The sequence below is a fragment of the Bos indicus genome, chromosome 16, assembly GCF_029378745.1.
Source record: "Bos indicus isolate NIAB-ARS_2022 breed Sahiwal x Tharparkar chromosome 16, NIAB-ARS_B.indTharparkar_mat_pri_1.0, whole genome shotgun sequence".
Taxonomy (NCBI): Eukaryota; Metazoa; Chordata; class Mammalia; order Artiodactyla; family Bovidae; genus Bos; species Bos indicus.
Window position 1 is genome coordinate 44,617,826 of NC_091775.1, and position 21,724 is coordinate 44,639,549.

Genomic DNA, 21,724 nt, shown 5'->3' on the forward strand with positions numbered 1-21,724 from the left:
CATGTGGGATCTTCTCACATCAGGGATTGAACCCATGTCTCCAGCGTTTGTCATCAGATTCTTTATCACTGGGCCACCAGGGAAGCTTTGGGCAAACTATTTGAAAGGCATGTTTAGAAATTTCATCCCACAGTATCTCCTTCTCTGCTTGTCCCTGTTCTTGCATAAAACATAAGCCAGAAATCAGGCCAGTGCCAGACCAGGTGGGGCCTCGGAGACTGCAGACCAGCACTCCCTGCGTGACAGCAAGGGATAGGAGAGGAACTCAGTTGAATTTGGCCACCTGAGCTTAATGTTCATATTTGTATAGAGCATCATCTTTGAACCGAGAAAGGAAAGCACATGATGCACAGTGGGCCTCATTCTGAGACGGGAGGTATTTTTCATTTTGATCCAGAAAAGGAACTGCCAGCCCCCCAAGTGGTGACCATCCTGCCGATACTAGAATTCCCTCGTGTCACGCTCCTGGCAGAAGGGGGTTGGGCAGCTCACCATTTGAAGCGCCCCTCCCTGCCCCCCAGTCTGACATGTCCTTGAGGTGGTTGTCACCTGGGCCCTTTGGGTGAGACATGGTGGGAAGAGACATATTTTGTTGCCTTTTTATTTATTGACTGATGATGTGGACCATTTTTAAAGTCTTTATTGAATTTGTTAACAATATTGCTTCTGTTTTATGTTTTGGTATTTTGGCCACAAGGCATGTGGGGTTTTGGTTCCCTGACCAGGGATGGAACCCACACCCCTTGCATTGGAAGGCGAAGTCTTAACCACTGGACCACCAGGGAAGTTCCTGTTGCATTAAATCTTTTCCTTTCTAGGAAAACAGAAATTCGTTCTCGTGTCCAGTTGTGTGGAAGGGTGAGAAGGAAGGAGAGTGTTACACACCTAACACTTCCCTTGGCCCCACAGGTCTGTGACGAGGAATGGCATCACTACGTCCTCAACGTGGAAATCCCCAGTGTGACCCTCTACGTGGACGGTGTCCCTCATGAGCCCTTCTCTGTCACTGAAGATTACCCACTTCATCCATCCAAGATCGAAACCCAGCTCGTGGTTGGGGCTTGCTGGCAAGGTAACGGTCACGGGTACTCCTTTTCCCCTCAGTCTCAGGAGCAATACTTTTTCTCTGCTGTGTTGATATTAATAGAAGCAGGCTCTTCTCAGTATTCTCATTCCTTGCTGTCCTGTCCTTTATCTTTTCATTCCTTTGCCTGGTGTTGCCTTTCTGGGGGCATTGCTGTGCAAGGCTTTGGGGCAGCTCTGTGATGCTCGCTGGAGGCAGTGAAGGATGGGAACACCCTTCCTGAGGGCCTGGGAGGGAGCGTTGTGCAGAGAGAGAGTGTGTTGAGGAATATGTTTATAAATTAATCTGTTAATTGGAAAGTTTACAAAAACACAGAAACAGCAGATGTGTGAGTTGCTCTGGCCCAGAGGGCACATCAGAGTGTTTGTGCTTGGTAGCCTGGTAGAAGCACTTCAGTGAGGACTGGAGAAGAGTCTGTGGGCGTCTCTGCCGAAAGACCGAGATGGGATGTGATGACAATCACCAGCAAGACAGTACAGCTTATTCTTGTTTTCTAAGTGGCAGGCTGTGTGCTTATGGCTTAACATACATTATCTCATTAATTCTAAGTGGTACGTCTGTGGGGCAGAAGCTCTTTTTATCCCTATTTCACAGCTGAAAAACTGAGATGAAGAAAAGAAGCAAGCCGTGTTAATCAGCTGATCACATGGCGCTAGGGTTTGAACCCCTGGAGCTGGTGCACTCAGGCCGGGGTCTCTGATCCACCGAATGAAGAGTGTTAACGTTTTCTGTGCCATGGATTCCTCTGGTAGTCTGGGAAGCCTGAGGATCCCTTCTTAGAAGGATAATTTCTTATGACCCTATAAAATAAAATACATAGGATTTCAAAGGTGACCAATTAGATTGAAGTACATACAGTTATGCAAGTACTAAAAGCCCTTATTTGTGAAATAGTAACATTTGCGCCACTCTTCACATGTGAAGATCAGGCACATCTGTTAACTGCTGTGAGTCAGAATAGCAAGGGGCTTTGTAACAATGCTTGTCGATGCAATGGGACATGATTTCTATTTGCAAAGTCACGGTTTCTTCCAATATTCTTGTCATTTGTAGCTGACATTTATAAGGAAAGGGAAAACTAAATATTAGAAGTTAGTGAAAATAAGCATGTGATCTTTCCCACCCAAGTTGACAGGTCTCCTGGTCTGCCGTTGAGGTTCATGGGGTCCCGCCTCCAACCCTTGCCCTTGACTCTGTTGTGTGACTGCAGGGTGTCATCATCACATGTACCTGCTAAATCAGCCTTCCTTTTCCTTCTCTGTGGAAGTGTTGTACCTGGAGTTAGACTAGAAATTTATGAAAGAGCCTAATTTCCAAGACATCATTTGAGCAAACTCTGGGAGACGGTGAAGGACAGGGAAACCTGGCATGCTGCAGGCCGTGGGGTTGCAGAGTCCAACACGACTGAGCAACTGAACAACAACAGTTTCCAAGACAGTTTTGCTGCTTTTAGGAGGATTGAATTTCATAATCTTCCTGCAGATCCTTTCAAATGAAAAGGAATACGACAGTATTCACAGTGAACTTCTTCAGTGAATTCCCAGATTTAATTCTGGTGACAGTCGGTTGTAAGAAATGAGAACGTGAGACCAAGGAGTGAGGAATAAATTATTGGGCATATCGGAAGTTTTTCTTATTCTTAAAATTTCAGTTCATATTAGCTTCCACAATTTCTCAGTAAAGACTTGAATAAGAATACAAGAGCCAACCTAAGTGTTATTTTGTATTCTGAGAACTTTGTTGCATGGGTTAAAATAAGCCCTCACATTCCAGTCTGCCTTCCTGTTCGTGTCCTGGTGCCTCTGCTGTCAGATGGCCGTCACTTTCACCCTCTCTCATCTCTTTCTACCTCAGCCCTCTCGGCATCCTCAGCCAGAAAAATCTCCCTAGATCTCCAAACCAAACACAAGTTTTTAGAAATTGTAGTTAACAGGAAAAAAGATCTCCTTTCTTCCTTTCAGGGGATTTGAGATCCCTTTCTTTTCAAATTCACTATGGGGAACTCAGGCTTTAGGCCCCCTCATTGCATCAACAGAAACATCAGTTCTTACTGTGGGTTGTGAAGACAGAGGATCTATGTGAGCCCCAGGGCTCACCTGTGCACACCTGGTCTGGAGCCCACTCATCTGCAGCTAAAGCTAAAGGTGGAGAGGCCTGTTCTGCAAGATGGGGCGGACACAGGGAAGCAGTCTTGAAAGTGGAGACTCTGTCCTCTTATCGGGTGGGTGTGTGCCTGGACCCAAAACACTGGTGGGGACAGCAGCTGCTGTCCCTGAGCCATCACTGATTGAGTATGTTTCTCTGGGTTAAGTTCCCTAATCTCTGACTCCCTTCCTGTTCAGAAAAACTGGTTTAAAATGCCTTCCTTCCTCTGTCCCTTGGAAGTCAAAGTCTCAACCAATTATGTACTCCTTTTGAGCCTTCAAAAGTTATACACATTCACTACATAGCACCCTTTGGATGCTGATGTGTGTGTCCCCATCAGGAAGGCTGGCACTGTGGTCCAGGAGGGCTGCCATTTGCATGGGGTCCGTCTCTGCCACCAACGTCAGCCACCATCTGGCTGGGTCCTGCCTGGGCAGGTTGAAGAGATCAGTGAATTGAGCACACGGCTTTCACTCCGTCTTATTTTGAATCCAACTTGTGTTTTGGCAAGGAGGCTGTAGGAAGGCAAAATAAAAGACTGGAAAAAGATGAACAACATGGTCCTACTGGATAGCCCAGAGAACTATATTCAATATCCTCTGATCAACCATAATGGAAAAGAATATGAAAAAGGGTGTGTGTGTGTGTGTGTAACTGAATCACATTGCTGAACAACAGAGATTAACTTCGTAAATCAACTACAATTAAACTTTTTTTTAAAAGGATGGGAAGAAGCATTGGGGTGGTAAAAGGTGATGATGTACAAGCTTCATCCAGGTGGAGTGTGTCAAGAGGGATGAGAGGCGAAGTGTTCTCTTTGGGTTTGGTAACTTTTCGAAACTAATTTTCAAGGTCCAGTTCTGAAGAGCCTAACCTCTTGGTCCTTTTATATTGTCTGTCTTGCTTTTCTACAGAGTATTCAGGAGTTGAAAGTGACAATGAAACTGAGCCTGTGCCTCTGGCCTCCGCAGGTCCCTGGACTCTTGCCTACGGTTCACTATTGTGTTTCATTTAAAGACAAGACCTCCATTCATTGCCCATTCCGCATGCGACACCCCAGTTGCGTTTGGGTCCCAGACACTGTCTTGAGCTGCTGCTTTGCCTTATGCTGCCCCATTGCATCATGGGATTTCCTTTTTCTGCCCGTGCTGATCCCAGCTGAAGTGAGAGCAAATGACTCATTCATGCGAGGCACTAATGGGAGTTTCTTTTACCCCCTTCATCAAATCTCACCCCATCCCACTGCCTGAGACACCTTGCTGAAATCTCACAGACAAGGCTTGGGAGGCTACCTCCTGCTGCTTGTGTGTCTGAACCACCAGACAGGAAAAGACTCGTGTCTAGATATTCTGTCCTGCCCGATAATAAATTCTAAATAATGTTTCTTAGAGATCTCAATCCCTAACAGTGATGTTGCGTGTAATGTCCTTGTCAGGATTGAGACGTGCTGCTGACAGTCAGGCTCTTCTCCTTCAGTGTAGGAACAGGGTTTACTACCTCCTGATATTGGCTCTTTGTGACAGCCTGTCAAGGGCCACTTTCTGGCTTTTTCTTATAACATCTTCACTCTCCTCAGCTGTCCTCAGTAGTTGGAGACAGGCATGCTGCGAGTCAGTGAAACAGCCATCTGAGTGGCCTTGATACTAGGCTTCTAAGTGCAGGATGGGGTTTTAACACTCATTTTTCTACTCCTGCTTGTGCATGTTCATCCCCGAGTTTGTATGTATTCTGGGAATATGCTCAGTTAGAAAAAAGCAACCTAAGGGGAATTCCCTTTTCGTCCAGTGGTCAGGACCCAGCGCTTTCACTTCAGGGGCCCAGGTGTGATTCCTGGTCAGGGAACTAAGATCCTGCATCCACATGGTCCAGCCAAAAATAAATAAATTTTAAAAAGGCAGCCCAGCATCTGATCCAGCTGACTGAGAAGGCAGTGGTTGAAGAGACTAGCACCAGTAAGATGTCACTTGCGTGCCATGGTGACCAGTGCAGCATGGACCACCCTTACTGGGGAGTGGCCCACAATCATGGGACCTCTGGGCTTCTGGTGAGGGACACATCACCACCAGCTCCTCTCTTCTCCGGGCCACATGCATGATCATAAACCATTTAATTTCCTCATTGTGCTTCCATGTCAGCTGCAAGGCTAACAGGATCTGATAGGAACTAACCCGCATGTCCACCCATCAAGCCACCACCACCGGTAACACCACATTGAAAAGTGAGATGGGAGGCCCAGGCTGCCCCCACAATTTCTGCTTTCCCTCCCCCATGTTCCACAGGTGGTGACCTGCGCATGACCCAGTTTTTCCGAGGTAATCTGGCTGGCCTGACCATCCGTTCTGGGAAGCTCACAGATAAGAAGGTGATTGACTGTCTGTATACCTGCAAAGAGGGGCTAGACCTGCACACCCCCGAAGACAATGGCAGAGGTGTCAAGGTAACACAGGCACCCCCCTGCCTGGCACCCCACTCCCCTGCACCCACACCTTCTTTGACCTCAAGTGTAAAGGCCACTGGCACTGGTTGATCTGTTTTTACTCTTCACACCTCTGGCACCACACCCTAACTCTCCAGCTCTTTGGGCCCCTGCTCCCCAGTTGTCCCATAGTCTACTTCCATCCTGACACTGACTGGGCACTAGGCCCCACAGCCCACCAGACGTCTGCTCCTCAGCTGCCAGACAAGCTTCCAGGCCCCTGGTACCCACACTTCCATCCAGCTTGGCTGCAAGTCCAGGGTTCCCAAAACCCCTCCCCCTTTTCAGTTTCAATAATTTGCAGAACTGCTCAGAAAACCCCACAAAACACTTTACTACAGTTACTGGTTTATTGTAAGGGATGCAACTCAGGAACAAGCAGGTGGAAGAGATGCTCAGGGCCTGGGGTGAGGGGAGTGCACAGGGCTTCCACCCCCAACCCCCCAGCACCTTGCTGTGTCTGCAAACCCAGTTCTCCAGACCCTGTTGTTTGGGGGTTTTGTAGAGATTCCATTATATAAGCATGATGGATCAAATCATTAACCACTGTGATCAATTAACACAGTCTCCAGCCTTTCTCCCTTCAAGGGTAGGACTGAAGGTCCACTCTCACCACACGGTTTGTTTCTCTAGCAACCAGTCCCTATCCAGAAACTATCTAGGGCTCCACCAAGAGTCACCTCATTAAGGTAAACTCTGGGGTGGTTGAAAGGGGCTTAATCAGGAATAACAAAAGATGCTCCTATCCCTCAAGAAATTCCAAGGGTTTTAGGAGGTCCGTGCCAGAAACCAGGAACAAAGACCAGGCATTCTTTTTCTTCTTAATTTCACAGATCTGTTTGCGCCTTTGATATTTACTGTCGTATCATAGGGTCATGGTCACTGGAATTCTACAAGCTTTTCTTTTCCTAAGTCACCAGTTCACATCAATCCCAAGCTAATTCTCTTTGTCAGCGCGTTCATGGTTTCACCTCCTTGCAGACAACCTTACTCCTCTCCTGTCTGTTTTGGTGCCATTTCAGATCCAGGCCAACCCTAGTCAGTCGACGTTGACCTTGGAGGGAGAGGACGTGGGGGAGCTTGATAAGGCCATGCAGCATGTTTCCTACCTTAATTCACGACAGTTCCCCACCCCAGGGATCCGAAGACTCAAAATCACCAGCACGGTCAAGTAGGTGCTGATTTGTTAGCAGTAAATCTTGTCTGTCTTTGCCCAGTGATCCTTGAGAAGAAAACATGTGCATTTAAGTTTTTTAGGACAAACCAGCCTCCCTTCTGTAAGCTTATGGTCACTTGTTTCCAGAAACTTTGAGTGATGTTTGGAAGCACATTCTGGGAGTGGCCAGCGTCTTGTCCCCTAGGTGGTTGTGGAATCCTGCCTGTGCCACCTCCGAGCACCCTTGTGTGGCCTGCAGTGTGTGTGTGTGTGTGTGTGTGTTGTGCTCAGTCACGTCCAACTCTTTGCAACCCCATGGACTGTGGCCTGCCAGGCTCCTCTGTCCATTGGATTCTCCAGGCAAGAATACTGGATGACCCTATGACATTTCCTCCTCTGGGAGTATAGCCTGAGAAGTCATCTTTTCAAGCCCTGACCCTCCCCTCCCCTTCCTTGTTGACAGGTGTTTTAACGAGGCCACCTGCATCTCCATCCCCCCAGTGGACGGCTACATAATGGTTTTGCAGCCAGAAGAGCCCAAGATCAGTCTGAGCGGCATCCACCATTTTGCTCGAGCGGCTTCCGAATTTGAAAGCTCGGAGGGGGTTTTCCTCTTCCCCGAGCTTCGGATCATCAGCACCATCACGAGAGAAGTGGAACCCGAAGGGGAAGGGGATGAGGACCCGACAGGTGATAGCCCAGAACAGTCGCCCCTGCCTCAGCTCTAAACTGTGCAGCTGAAACCCACTGCGGCTGCCAGGGAAAAATCCCTGCCCTTTTCCTCTGTGGTTTTGGAAACTTGAATGTTTCTGTGCTGTTTTGGATTTGCATCTAAAATCTGACTGTGGGCTGGAGCTCCTTCTGATCTTTGGAAACCCACTTATTGGGGGAGGGGGTGGTTCTTTGATCTTTTCCCAGCTTGACATCAGAGTCAGATAGATCTTGGCGGTTGAGAGGATGGAGACCAGGGCAGGGGATGCAGTTGGGGGATGCTCCTGCTGGCTGGCAGTCCCAGCAGGACAGACCGCCCCCCATTCTCAGACCTTCTCTCTATTCATTCAGTCCTCCTTAGACGCATAAAACACCCCCAGTTCTTGAAAGTGACTGTCCCATACCTCCATCCATGGTCCCTAAAAGGGCTCTGTGAGTTTGAGGATGAGCAGGCAGGCCGTTGCTGTGACCTCCTCTCCAGGCTCCACGGCCTCTGCTATTTCCGGTTGGGCTATTTTTGCAGTTCAAGAGTCACTGGTGTCAGAGGAGATCGTGCACGACCTGGACACCTGTGAGGTCACAGTGGAGGGAGAAGAACTGAATGGAGAGCAGGAGAGCCTGGAGGTGGACGCGGCCCGCCTGCAGCAGAAGGGCATCGAAATGAGCAGCTCTGACATGGGCGTGGTCTTCACAGGTGGGAAGAGTGACAGCTCGGAGCTGTCTTCCCAGCTCAAAACCTGGAGGGAGCCCTAGATGGGGCGGGAAGGGAGAGTGTTGACTGGGCCGAGTGGTGGCTGCCAGCTTCCAGATGGGGAGGGGAGGGCAGCTCTGCCTGGTGCCCCATCCCCATAAAGGGTGGATGTCTGGGCACGTTATGGCACACGCCCTTCAGGAGGGGGAGATACCCCACAGTTGGACAGCCAGGCATGGCTGAGTGCCTTGGGAACCACCTGCGTTTGCCTGCAGCCTGTGTTCCTAACTCCACACTGCTGTCTCCTCCTCGCCCGCAGGTGTTGACACCATGGCCAGCTATGAGGAGATCTTACACCTCCTGCGCTATCGGAACTGGCACACCAGGTCCTTGCTTGACCGCAAGTTCAAGCTTGTCTGCTCTGAGCTGAATGGTCGTTACGTCAGCAAAGAGTTCCAGGTGGAGGTGAGAGCCGGCCTCTGCAGAGAAAGGCCAGTGGCATGGTGAATGAGCACCCACTTACGACCCTGATGTTTGCAAATGCTGATTTCCAGGGCATTTGTAGTGGTCACTGTTGGGGTTCATCGGGGTGGGTCACCTTTTCCACCTGGGGGTACTGCTTCAGGCTAGACCTACACGGGTTTAGGGTGACAGGTTGTACTTGGGGTGAGCTGGGATCCGGCACGGTGCCCTTTTCACAGGTTCCCTCAGCCCGGGACTTGGAGGGGCTTTGGAGGGAGGTGGTCAGGATTGAGTGGCGGTTGATACCTTGGGCTGAGGAGCAAGAGTGTGTCTTGAAATCTGACATTGCTTTCTAAGGAGCAGTGCCCGGAGGTTCTCTGCAGAGGCCTGGCCCTGCTAGGAGTGAATGCTCTGCCCAGGGCAGGACTGCGTTGCGAGGAACGTGGTCATGGTGACTCTGGCCCAGGTGGCCAGGGGGCACGTGGCCACTCTGACATGTCTAGTGTCACTCAGAGCTTCTGTGCCCCAGAGGAGTGAACCAGAAGTTATTCTCAGCAGTTGAGCACTTGCACTGTGACCCCACAGCCCCAGAATTAGACTCACAAGGCTGAAGAGTCCACGAGGGTGTTCTGTGAGCCAAGGGTAGCAGATTTGAAAGAAAGAAAGCCTATGATTTGTGCTCTTTCGTGTGGCTGTGATTTTGAGAAAAGAGGGACATGGTCTGTGCCCAGGCTTCTCAGATGACCCAAGGTAAAGGGCCACTGGTGGTGCTAGGCCTTCTCCTCCAGTCTGCTGTGGATGAATTATTTTATTAGGCACAATAAAAATGAGTTATTACAAGAGCAGGCTTTTTCTTGGCTGTGTGAACATCAGATCATTACAACACCCTCCTTGGCTTCTTCTGTCCTTTTCTCCACCCACCAGCACCTATCCAGGGCCCACTTTGGTGGTGCTGGTCAAGTGCATATCCATTCCCCACACACATCCGGGCTGCCTTTCCATTTCTGCAGGTGAATGTCATCCACACAGCCAACCCCATGGAGCACGCCAGCCACATAGCTGCCCAACCGCAGTTTGTCCACCCCGAGCACCGCTCCTTCATTGACCTCTCGGGTCACAACCTGGCCAACCCCCACCCGTTTGCAGGTAGGACTGTGCTGCTGCTGCTGCTAAGTTGCTTCAGTCGTGTCTGACTCTGTGCGACCCCATAGATGGCAGCCCACCAGGCTCCCCCGTCCCTGGAATTCTCCAGGCAAGAACACTGGAGTGGGTTGCCATTTCCTTCTCCAGTGCACGAAAGTGAAAAGTGAAAGTGAAGTCGTGTCTGACTCTTAGTGACCCCATGGATTGCAGCCCACCAGGCTCCTCCATCCATGGGATTTTCCAGGCAAGAGTGCTGGAGTGGGGTGCCATTGCCTTCTCCTGCCCCAACTCCTGCTGTGAGCTCAGCACCCACTTCCCCCTGGCTCAGAACAGCCACTGGCCAGCCCAGCTTTTATTCCCCATCACACAAGGAAACTGGAGCAAAGACAAGGCAGCAAGGGGTCAAACTCCTGCACTGAGCCTTTTCTCAGAGATCTGTTTTCTGGGGGCTGATGGAGCCAGCAGTAGGGAGGCCCAGGGCACACGGGCCGAGGACAGGTCCTGTCATCACAGCCGTCCTGTCTCCTCTCGCCCCAGTCGTGCCCAGCACGGCCACCGTCGTCATCGTGGTGTGCGTCAGCTTCCTGGTTTTCATGATCATCCTGGGGGTGTTCCGGATCCGGGCTGCACACCAGAGAACCATGCGGGACCAGGACACCGGGAAAGAGAATGAAATGGACTGGGATGACTCCGCCCTGACCATCACCGTGAACCCCATGGAGGTAGGTGTGGAGCCCCTGGGAGGCTCATCCACCCCACCCCACCCCACCCCCACCCCCACCCCCACCACCGACGTTCCTGTGCTTCGTGTGGTCCTTACCACGACCCTGCAATTAAAGTGAGGCCTATGGGGCCTGATACAGGGTCCTGGTCACACTGTGGGTGGTGACCAGAGCTTTGTTTCCCTTTGTCTGTGGTGAGGCTTCTTCCAGCCTAGTCCAGCCTCTCTGGCTGGATTCAGCACCCGGTCAGTTGGGTTGTCCCTTTGTCAGACATACGAGGACCAGCATAGCAGTGAGGAGGAAGAGGAGGAGGAGGAAGAGGAGAGTGAGGATGGGGACGAGGAGGACGACATCACCAGTGCTGAGTCGGAGAGCAGTGAGGAGGACGAGGGGGAGCACGGGGACCCGCAGACTGCGAACCGGCAGCAGCAGCTGGAGTGGGACGACTCCACCCTCAGCTACTGAGCGCACCCCCCCCCACCAGCCCCCACCACCCCGTCTTCCTTCCTGCTTCCGGAGACTCTGCTGCCATCGCTGCCCACCCCCAGGGTCCATGATGTACAAAGTCATTCTGGCCAGTAGGTCTGCAGACCCTCCCCACCGCCAGTCTCTGCCCTGCTTGGTGTGTAGGCCCGTAGGCTCCCTCCCCTGCCACCCCCCTTCCTCCCGTTCGCCGGGATCGCTCTTAAGTTATGTGAGGAGCTGACGCTCGCTCAACTCCAGAAAAGCTGCAGTGACTGGACTCCTTGACAAAGGGTTAGAATTGCTCACTCCCACCTGGTAATCCTTTCTTCTTTTTTTTAAAGTTTTTATTTTTCCACACTAGTGCATGTATAAAATGGCAGAATGGGGCTAATATGTAGATGATAAACTGACTTTTTAATATTTTGTAAATAAATTGGGATTCCTCGTGTCTTTTGTGCTAGTGTAACCCAGGGCTGGATGCAAAGTGAAGTGGAGACACTGAGCGTGGGAGGGACCGAGACCCCCAGGACCCCCACCTCCCACCCCACCCAGGATGAGGAGAGACAGGCACAAAACTGCTGCCTGGCAGGAGGGGACCGGGCCAGGGACCCCTCTTCAGAGGCTGGAAAAGGTCAGGTCTTTGGGATTCTACCCATTTCTGATTTGGCATAGGGCTGAGGGGAGCTGGGGTCCCTGGCTGTGTGTACTCGTTTCTCCAAGGACCAGCAGCTCCTCACAGAGGTGCAGCTTTGGGGTCCGTACCAAATAGATGTAGTTTTCCTTGCTGGTGAGAGTGCATGTTGACCGTCCAGATGGTGCAGACCCTCTAACCACTTGGTTTGGAGACAGCAACAGGCCTAGGGGAATCCATACTCAGAACCTTGCTGAAATGACGCCCAGGGGCCGGAGGGCAGCACTCCATTCCCAAGCAACTGCTGTTTCCCCTCCTCCCAGAGCCCGCCCCAGGGATACAACCCACGCCCAGTAGGTGGTGGAAGGAGAGAACAGCAGTCAGGAGCTAAAACCCTACAGCACTTGGTTTTTAATGTACATGTAAAATTTTAGATTTCTAAAACTGGGGGGAAATAATTTTGAACACTACGCTGTGATCATAACCGCTAGTCTCGAGGACACTGCCAGCTGTCCCGTGTCATGTGTGGCCACCCCTCCATGTACTGTCACCGTAGCTGCTCTGTTTAGACCGTGGGTAGACGCTCATGCGGAGACAGGACCGTTCTCTCGCTGTCTGTAGCGGCCGTGGTATCACTTTTCAGATGTGTATATTGACAATAGGTCAGAAAGTGTATACATACAATAAAGTCTGGTTCTAACTCCAGCGGGAGAGCGGTTTTTTTTTGGTCTCATTTTCATTTGAATCCTACATTCCCTTGGTTTCTTTCTGAGCCAAGAACATAACATACAAAGGCTTTTGTTCTTTTAATCTGTTTTAACCTCTCACTTCAAGATTTCAGACTACTGGTCTGAACCTTCATCAATTATGTCAAACTCACCTTCCACATACGGAAACATCAAATGGTTTTTTAAAAAAAACATAGAAAATACTTTTCTCTCCGGGCACACAGGCCATGCACCCAAACCAAGCATTGCTGTGTATACACACTGTGCTGTCCATGCCAGGAAGCACAGACTCGTTTAAATAAATAGACAGATGTACACTCAGCTTTTCCTATTCCCAGACAGGTGAGATGGGTCTGATGAATTCAGCACTTAATTGGGAACCAGGGTCTGGTCAGTGGAGCTCTGTGGGTGGCATGGATTGCTACGGCCGGTGCCGCTCAGCCACCTCTAATGAACAGAGAAACAGGCTAGTACCCCAGGCTCTTCTGGAAGCTGTATGCTTGGGCTGTTGAGAGGGCAGTTAACCTCTGGCACTGCTGAGCCTTGCAAGGCCTTTGAGAGGTAAGTGGTGTCGCCCTGTGGGTCCCCAGTAAGCTGCTGATTCTATTATGCCCACCTGTGGGCTGCTGGAAACCCAGATTCTTAGCTCTGTCTCCAGAGTGAGCTCCAAAAGGCCGACAGAGGCCCAGGGACCTGCATTCCTAGGGCTCCTCAGATGTACCCAAGGCTGAGCCTGAACCATTTTCTGGCTAAGTACTGTCCGAGGAAAAGATGCCCCCATGCCCCTGACTCATGCCTCTGCTACCTAGGTCCTGGGGGCAGAGTCTCAAAAGTGAGTGTTTCGGAGAGGAGGTAGGTCTTTCACTACCTAAAACCTGCTTCAGGGAGAGGGAGGTTACACACAATTGCACAATTGTACCAGCTTGCCTCTTGATCCATGACCAGGGTGAGCTCAGTCAAGCTCCCGTCTTTCTAATGTGGCTTGAGAACCAGCATGCACTCAACCTGACGGGGGTTAGGGCCATCCCCCTTACCTTCACCCAGAGCTACAGAGGTCAGTAAGTAGTTGGGCTACCTTTTTTTTTCTTACCCGCAAACAAAATCGCTTTACAGCAGAGATGAGAATTCCCGTATCCAGAAGTACCCTCCCTGAATCCGGAGGGCACCCAGGCCGCCTCTGGGAGCTGCCCAGAACTCAGTCAATGGAGAGCACGCAGGTGGAGGTGGTGAGCAGGCGTGGGCGCCCTGTCTGGACCGCCAGGCGCGGACACATGTACAGCGCAGTGGGAGCCTGGGGAGGAGGCAGCCCCCAGGCAGGAGAGAGGAGTCTTGGCTGGCTCCAGATCCACCAGCTGGAAGACTTGAGGTTATAGACCCTCGGCAAGATGCAGCCTGAGGTGTGCGGCTCACAGTGTCTTCCCATCAAAGCCCAGGGCTCTGATGGGCACGCGGAGGACAGCGCCCCACCCCCGCTCTAGGATGCATTTCTATGTATGGCTGTTCAGTTCCTGAAACATTTCAAGTCATAAATAAATAACCAGTGTAAACAAAAGGCAGTCGTGTAGGTTCTTTCCCAAGGATGCAATCCAGCCTTTTGGCCCTGGAGGGTAGCTGAGGGTGCTCGCCTCCCAAGACTGAGTTTGCTTGTCTCCAGGCGCAGGGCTGGGAGGGGCCATTATTGCCTGTTATCTTTGGACACGTTGTGGGCCAGCCAGTTCACTTTGGTTTTCCAGCTTTCCCGGAGGGCTTCATTAAACTTCACTCGGAAGTGCTTCAGAGCCTCCTCCTCCGTTTTCCCCAATGCCAGAGAATCCTGGGGCAAAACCGAAGGAGTGGGTGTCCCCCTGACGGGCTGGGCCCTGCTCAACAGGGACCCCTGCCCCCCCTGCACCTCTGCCCTCTCTGGGCAGGTAACACCCCCTCCTCACAGAGGAGTCAGGAGAGCACCCCACAGCATCTCCCCGGGGAAGAGCTTCTTCCTTCTGACCCCAAAGCAAGGCAGCCCCCCAACCCATCCTCAAAATAACATGTCAGCTTGTGCCAGGAGGTCTTGGCCCCAAAGCCCCATGTGGACAGAGGACCTGGCCTTCTCCACTGGAAGCTGGCCGGAGGAGGAAGCAGGGGAGCGGCTTCATCCCGGGAACTGGGCACCAAAGAGAACACCAGGCAGGGGCTGTGGCCCCACCACCCTTCACTTCCCACCCCAGAGTCTCACAAACTGAAAAGACACAGGAAGGAAAAATATCTTTTAACCACAGAGGGAACCCTCCCGTGCAAGTGGAAATACCCTCAGCCTGTGGGGGACGGCGGGCGGGCCAGAGGAGGTACCGGCAGAACACGGGTTAATGCCGGCTGCTTCCTGCCAGATCCAGGTCCCAGGCCAGTGGGCCCTGTGGGTCCATCACACCTGGGGGTTGGGAGGTCTCAGGAAGTCGGGCTCCCTGGTCTCCTGCCCGATGGGGCCCTGCCTTGGCCTTTACCTTGAGATACTGGATGTCTTTGGAGCAGCTGAGCTCAGGCAGGCCTGCCGCCCGCATCAGGGCAAAGAGGTGGAGGAAAAGGAGCCCATGGCGCCGCAGGATGGTGTAGGCCCTCTCACAGTAGCCCCGGAACCTGCAGGGAGAGGCCGGGGAGGGGGCTTTGGGTCCTTCCGGCCACTTCCACCCCAGCCAGCCAGCTGGCCGGCCCACTCTTATCCCGGAAAGAGCCGTGTACACAAAGCCCCAGCTTCCTCTAACCCACCCCCAGCACTACCCCTCCAGGGATAAGCTGACTCCACCTGGGGCCCCCAGCACCACGGGGGGTCTAAGGCACTCCCACCTTTCAAACTTCTCACTATTATTCGTCTTCCCTTGCTGGATCACGTGGACAAAGTCATAGGTGAGGATGAACGGGACCCGCTCACGGTTGATTCCAAACTTGGTCTTGAAATTCCCCAGAAAGTGGCCGAAATCAATGTGGAACAGCTGAGGGGAGGGGAGAGCAAAGACTGAAAAGGAGTCAGAAAGGAGGGCGCCTGGCCCAAAGGAGCTGGGAGGGCTTGGAGGGGGTACTGCTGGCAGCTCTGTGCAGAGCACAGAGGCCAGGGCCTGGGGCCAGCCAACAGGCACCCACCTGCCCGTTCTCTCGGATCATGATGTTGTCGCTGTGACGATCGCCAATGCCCAGCACATAGGTAGCCACACAGTAGCCAGCACAGGAGAGGGTGAACTCCTCAATGGCTCGATCCAGGGCCTCCCTGGGGGGTGGGGATGGAAACCATGGCCACGCCACTTTGCAGCTTCTTCTACTAAGTCCTTGTGCCCTTCCCTCTACTCTGGCCTTGTGACTTGCTTGCACAAATGGAACATGGAGGAAGTGATGCTGGGCTTATTCTGGAGCTGGGTCCTTAAGGCACCTTACGGCTCCTGAACCTTCCTCACTGCTACAGAGGGAAGCTAAGGCAAGAGAGGCCATATGGAGAGAGGCCCCAGATGTGCCACCCTCCAGGCAAATCAAGCTACCTGATGAGATCAGCTGCATGAGTGATTCCAGCAGAAGAACCACTCAGCTGAGCCAGCTCAAGTTGCAGATTTGTGATTTATGCTCCTAAAGTTTGGAGGTGGGGGAACGCTTCCCAGGTGGTGCTAGAGGTAAAGAAACTGGCTGCCAATGCAGGAGACATAAGATCCCAGGGTCGGGAAGATCCCTGGAGAAGAGTATGGCAACCCACTCCAGTATTCTCGCCTGGAGAATCCCATGGACAGAGGCGCCTGGTGCAGACATGACTGAAGTGACTTAGCAGCGGCAGCAGCAAAGTTCAGAGTGGTTGTTACATGGCAGTAACTAACCTATACCTGTGGGAACAGAGACCTGCCCCACCCCTCAACAGTGTCTATGGGATGGTCCTCGGGTGAGCAAGAAACCCCAGAGACTGTCACAGGCCCTTCTTGCCTTTGATTCCCAAACTCCACCCCTTGGGAAGGAGAGGCTGTCTGTCCCGAGGGCGCAAAACCTACCCAGGGTTCTTGGACTTGAGCCAGTTGAGCAGAGCATCCTTATTGAAGGCAGCCGTGGCCGCCATGTTGCTCTTGTTCAGCTGGATGTTGGCAATGGTGTCTGAGTGAAGCACCACCTCGATAAGGCCTGTGCGGTCCCCAGTGGAGAGGCAGCCGTAGGGGGTCATCCTAGCCGGGTGGGAGGAGGGGCAGGCAGACATAGTGGTCAAGGGCTGTCCCAAGGGCTGCTTGACCCTGAGGAGCTTAGCCCACAAAAGCCAAAGGAGATGCTACTCAAGTTGCTGCAAAAGAGGAGGTATGGGGAGGAGCCCTTGACTCCCAGGGCTCCAGGGAAGTTCCTTAGAGATGTCATACCAGAACCCAAGATGCAGAGAGGAAAAGTCAGCACCTTGGCTAAGCCCATGTTTGTTCAAAAAGAAAAATCCCAGTGACTGGATGAAGAAGATGGAGCAGAAAGCCAGGGATGCTGGGGAGCAAAGGACACCATAGAGGGAGACAGGTGCCACGGGCCAGGGCTGGCATTCTCTATCCTCATCCTATGGCCCTATTGCCTCCCTGACCCCGAGTTTTAAACTGGTCCCTCTGGGTGGCTCAGTGGTCAAGAATACGCCTGTCAATGCAGGAGACAGGGGTTCGATCCCTGGGTCGGGAAGATCCCTTAAAGGGCGAAATGGCAACCCACTCCAGTATTCTTGCCTGGAAATCCCATGGACAGAGGAGCCTGGTGGGCTATAGTCCACGGGGTCACAAAAGAGTTGAACATGACTTAGTGACTAAACAAAAACAACAAAATTCTTAGACCAGCCAGTCTTATTTCAGGTTGAGGCAGTCATGTCAGCTTTGACAGGGGGCCCCTGCAACAGGATACAGTCCTAGGCCTGGCACAGGCACACGTGGATGACTGGAAGGCCTCTCACCTCAGGTCCAAGCCCTCCTGCTTCCACAGAATGTCCATGAGCTGGATCATCTGCAGGGTCAGCATGTCCTGGCGGAGGTCTGCACAGTCGCCCCGGGGAGGAACGGCATGAGTTTCCGGTGGGTTCACCAATCCCAGCCATGCCCAGGCCCCCGAGTCCCGAGACTCTGTCTTTTCCTCAGCTCACCTTCCAGGAGTCCTCCGCCCCCAGCAGGGTCTCCCTCCCCACCCAGAGCAGTATGGCAGGGTGTGTGGAAGCCATGGCCTCCCTGGGTCCTCCCTGGGGCCCGCCTGCTCACCGTCCCCATTCTTAAAGATGATGCCCACGGTGCCGTCGCTGCCTGCCTCCTCGTTGCTGTACATGACCCACAGGGGTTTCATCTTGGAGTCCATGAAGGTGCACTGCTCCACGCTAAGGGGCAGAGAGCAGTCAGCAGCAGGACCTCCCCAAGGCCTGGGGTTGGCTTGGGGTTGGGGGAGGGGAGGCCCTGCCCGGGGCCTGGGACTTACCAGACTTCAGCCAGCAGGGTGCTGGGGTCGAGTGGGGACTGCAAGTGGGAGAGGGCCTCCAGGTAGGTCTCCTGGCGCATGCACAGGTGCATCAGCTCCTTGGTCTGGGGCTTGGTGGTCTTCTGGGAGCTCACTTTGACGACGTCGTTCAGGGCCTTCAGTTTGCTCAGTGCTTCCCCCTGGCCGGGAGGATGGGAGGGTGTCCTGGGTGGACTGTAAGGAGCAGGCTCTGAGCCCCTGCGGGGCCCACGGGGTTCTACAGAGATGGGAGGGCGCTACTCTGCCTGGAAGCAGAGCTCAGGCGGGGTCATGGAGTGCAGGCGGGGTTGTGGGGTGTCACACCTCACCTGCTTCATCAGCACTTTCATGTGGTGGGTGCTGCCCCGGCAATAGGCTTCCATGATAAGGCCGAAGCGCAGGGCCACCGACGGCACGTGCATCTCGGAGCTGGGGGGAGGAAGCGGGGGCTGAGCCTCACCTGGTGGGGCCACACAGCCCCTCCCAGACCCATAGGAGGCTGCCAAGGACACCCGGGCCGGCCATCTGGTGGGAAACGCCGAGGCCAGCAGGCAAGAGGCCCCTCCTCCCCGTGGCCTTGCAGGTGAGTCCAGCTACCGGAGGTGCCAGAAGAGGAAGTGGCCGATCCTGCGATTGGCCAGGGCCCGGTCCAGCAGGAATTTGGTCAGCTCGCAGTCGAGGTAGGACTCGTACTTGAGCACCTGCACCAGCTGCAGCAGGTACTGGAAAAGCTCGTCGTCCCTGCAGAGAAGGGAGGCCGGCTGGGGCCTGGAGCTCCGCGTCTTGGGAGAGGGTCTGAGGCTGGCGAGGGGGCGGGGCTGGGGCGGGAGGCCGGCCTCATCTGAGCAGACCCCTAGGGCAGGTCCCCACCCGGTGCCTAGGCCCCGGGCGGTGGGGGCCAAGCTGCCCTCTGAGGTTGAGGAAGCCCGCGGAACTCACGTTAGTTTCCGCAGGGACTTGATGGCGAAGGATCCCACGTGGCGGTCGGGGAAGCTGAAGTCTAGCAACTCCAGGGCGCTCAGAACGGGCAGTTCAGGCCAGGAGCTGAGCAGGTAGAGCATCTGGAGGAGGATGCGAGCGGTCAGGGCGGGGGTGCGGGCTGTGTCTGGCTCCAGGCTCCGCCCCTCCCGACCCCGCCCTACCCGCCTCCGCCCCGCCCCGCCCCCGCTCACCCCGCCCTCCCCGGGCTCCGCCCCCTCCCATCCCGGCCCCGCCCCCGCCGCCCACCTGGGCCACGTCCTCATGTTTGTTCCACTTAGTGACCAGCAGCAGCCGGGCTAGAGCCTCGGGAAAGTGCTCCTGGATCTCGTGCCGCATCTTCCACACTAGGTCCTTCTCGTGCTCGTACAGTTCCCCGGAACCCCGCCGCTCCAGGATCTCCCGCAGCTGCAGCTGCTGAGGGGCACAGGCGGGGCGGGGGTGGGGTGGGGGGCAGTGGTGAGGGCTGCAACCAGGTCCACACCCCACTGCCCACGGCCCCCAGCTCACCTCCTCCTCCGTGAAGCGTCCATGCTCTCCAAGCCGCCCCAGCTCCAGGATCTGCAAGAGTGACCCTGATATCAGCAGTGCCCCTGGGACCTGGGAGAGCCTGGGTGGGGGGCCCTGGGAGTCGGTGTCAATCCCTTGGCACTGCTGACTTCGTGGCGAGTGACCCTCAGTGGTGGGGATCGTCCCACCCACTACAGGGTGTTTAGCAACATCCCTGGCCTCCTCCCATGACATGCCAGGAGCATCTCCCCAGCTAGGTTTAACAACCAAAATTGTCTCTGGACATTGCCGGAAGTCCCCTGAAAAGACAAGTGGCCCCAGTTGAGAACCACCACTCTAGGACACATGAGGACTTCAGACAGTCAAGGAAGCCCTCAAATGTGTGTGGGGACCCAGCCCCCAGCCCTGGGCAATTCACAGGGTGCAGGGACCATGACCTGGGCGCCCCAGAGGCAGGGTGGGGACGGCTCATCTTTAGCCTTGAGGTTTCTGGGCAGGGTGGGCCCTGGACCCCAAATGGCGAGGACCCCCTCACTGACCTTGTCCAGGAAAGGGTAGTATACAGGGTGAGGGGCCACCTCAGGGAGAAAGATGACCAGGGCGGCTGCACTCTCAGTGTTGGGGTTACTCCGCACGGTCCCACAGGGGTTCAGTAGTTCCCCTTTCTCGTCTGGACACAGGGACAGATGGAGTTGCAAGGGGAATGTCGCCACGTCCGGATGCACCCCACACTCCCACCTCTCCCTCCTGGCCTGGGCCCACCTGGGACAGAGGGCCACATATAGAGACAGTGCTCGCCCGTCTTGAGCTGGTCCTTGTAGTCAAACAGCATGAGGTTGGCCCAGGCAATGGGGCAGTCCTGGGAAAGAAGCCAGGTGGGTCAGGGCCAGCCGCCCCAAAGGCCTCTGTTTGCTCAACTGCAGGATGGTTCCAGTCAGGCCACGCTGCCCTGCCCTCACCCACACTCCCTATGAGGCAGCCGGGAAGGTCAGCCACACTGGTTTCCTACTGCTCCCAGACACATCCCACCCTCGGCTTCTTGAGAAAGCCTCTCACAGAACATAGCAGCCCCAGAGAGCTGGCCCCAGTCAACCAGTGAGTCAGTGCAGTTCGGTGGCCAGTCACAGCCTGGTCCTGGTGACTCAGTGCTCGACCACCACTCCATCCCCAGCTGGCTGTTGACTTAGGCTCCCTGCTCCCTGGGAGGACACTGCGTTTTTCCTTCCACCCGAGGGAGAGGCCTCCAGGTTCCCTCAAGGACCAAAGGCCCAGGTCTAGATATCCCGAGCATCCCTGCTCATAAGCCCAGGATTCCAGCACCATCACACACCAGCAGGGCAGGGGGTGGCCAGTGGGGTGATGGGGAGGAGGCCGGGGTCTGCAGGCCCACCCAGACCCCATTCCCAGGATGTGTGCGTGCCAGCTGGGATGCTTGGGAGGGATGAACAGCAGCCCCAGGGGGCTGCAGGACAGGACCGGACCAGCAGGGAGTGACTCCCACAAGCTCCACCCACCGCCTTCTTGGACTTCTTCTTGGTGGAGCGGGCCTTCTTGGCCTTCTCGATCACAGCGTAAAGCGCGAAGCAGAGCCGGGCCATGCGGGGCAGGTCACAGATGTTGATGTCAAACTCCAGCCGCTGCTTCCACACGGGCTCCGAGCACACGCTCACCTCCGAGCTGGACACCGTCTTGCATAGCGTCTCATTGCCATGGAAGAGCCCGGCCTGCACCACCAGCTGGGGAAGGTGCACGCAGGTGACTGGTGGCAGAGGCCGGGCCCCTTCTCCCCCTGCATGCTCCCTTCCCGCTAGGGCTCGAATATCCTCCTGAAACATCCTTATTTCAAGTGGGCCTGAACCTCCCCAACCAGGTGCTTGAAGGTGGTCCAATAAGGGATGACTGGCTGCCTGAGGGGGAAAGAGTGATGGGGAGGGGAGGGTGGCGTGGGCGGCTCCCCACTGACTGTGGGACCCCGGGGCAGGTTGCTGCTCTGCTTTGGGCCTCCGTTTCCCTATCGGGGCTCAGGAATTCCAGGGGCCCCTCTTGGTCAAGCACACAAGAATTGCATGAGTCCCTCTAGACAGGGAAGGATTTAATACCCCAGATAACACCCTTCCCTGTGTCCTCCATCTCTGCTCTCACCCCCCCAGTCAGAAAGCTGCCTCCATGCACCCTTCCGTGATTCGTCTACGGGAAACCAGACCTGCCCTGTGTGTGAAGTTACCCCAGCCAGAAAGTGCTCCCCAAAGAGCCTTGGCTTCGTTGGGCCTGGGTTTCCCATTCTGCAAATGGGACGAGAAAACCTGCATCTCACAGGCCATCTTGAGGCCAGAGGAGGCGGGCATGTGTATGACTCAGAAGTGGGCCTGGCCCCCTGGCT

The 21,724-nt window shown here is 54.4% G+C and overlaps 2 protein-coding genes across 17 annotated transcripts in view; one reads left to right on the plus strand and one right to left on the minus strand.

Moving 5' to 3' along the window:
• The window catches only part of CLSTN1 (calsyntenin 1), a 76,029-nt gene extending 63,638 nt beyond the window's left edge, over positions 1–12,391 (plus strand). For 2 of the 6 annotated variants that reach the window (XM_070768256.1, XM_070768258.1), the window contains 10 exons: positions 910–1,072; positions 4,144–4,221; positions 5,509–5,666; positions 6,728–6,876; positions 7,325–7,551; positions 8,096–8,266; positions 8,583–8,728; positions 9,736–9,871; positions 10,406–10,590; positions 10,861–12,391. In XM_070768256.1, the coding sequence (XP_070624357.1) occupies positions 910–1,072; positions 4,144–4,221; positions 5,509–5,666; positions 6,728–6,876; positions 7,325–7,551; positions 8,096–8,266; positions 8,583–8,728; positions 9,736–9,871; positions 10,406–10,590; positions 10,861–11,055 (1,608 nt within the window). In that variant the 3' untranslated portion in view covers positions 11,056–12,391. The remainder of the gene's footprint in view (positions 1–909; positions 1,073–4,143; positions 4,222–5,508; positions 5,667–6,727; positions 6,877–7,324; positions 7,552–8,095; positions 8,267–8,582; positions 8,729–9,735; positions 9,872–10,405; positions 10,591–10,860) is intronic. The other 4 variants (XM_070768257.1, XM_070768259.1, XM_070768260.1 and 1 more) reach the window with 2 other exon arrangements.
• The window catches only part of PIK3CD (phosphatidylinositol-4,5-bisphosphate 3-kinase catalytic subunit delta), a 61,929-nt gene continuing 52,279 nt past the window's right edge, over positions 12,075–21,724 (minus strand). For 6 of the 11 annotated variants that reach the window (XM_070768253.1, XM_070768247.1, XM_070768251.1 and 3 more), the window contains exons 8-23: positions 20,859–21,080; positions 20,107–20,203; positions 19,884–20,014; positions 19,345–19,395; positions 19,084–19,251; positions 18,796–18,917; positions 18,454–18,597; positions 18,186–18,285; positions 17,839–18,017; positions 17,628–17,740; positions 17,330–17,408; positions 16,413–16,580; positions 15,529–15,652; positions 15,235–15,380; positions 14,895–15,027; positions 12,075–14,227 (exon numbers count right to left, since the gene is read on the minus strand). In XM_070768253.1, the coding sequence (XP_070624354.1) occupies positions 14,090–14,227; positions 14,895–15,027; positions 15,235–15,380; positions 15,529–15,652; positions 16,413–16,580; positions 17,330–17,408; positions 17,628–17,740; positions 17,839–18,017; positions 18,186–18,285; positions 18,454–18,597; positions 18,796–18,917; positions 19,084–19,251; positions 19,345–19,395; positions 19,884–20,014; positions 20,107–20,203; positions 20,859–21,080 (2,115 nt within the window). In that variant the 3' untranslated portion in view covers positions 12,075–14,089. Of the gene's footprint in view, positions 14,228–14,272; positions 14,558–14,894; positions 15,028–15,234; positions 15,381–15,528; positions 15,653–16,412; positions 16,581–17,329; positions 17,409–17,627; positions 17,741–17,838; positions 18,018–18,185; positions 18,286–18,453; positions 18,598–18,795; positions 18,918–19,083; positions 19,252–19,344; positions 19,396–19,883; positions 20,015–20,106; positions 20,204–20,858; positions 21,081–21,724 lie in introns of those variants that run through there. The other 5 variants (XR_011560817.1, XM_070768252.1, XR_011560818.1 and 2 more) reach the window with 5 other exon arrangements.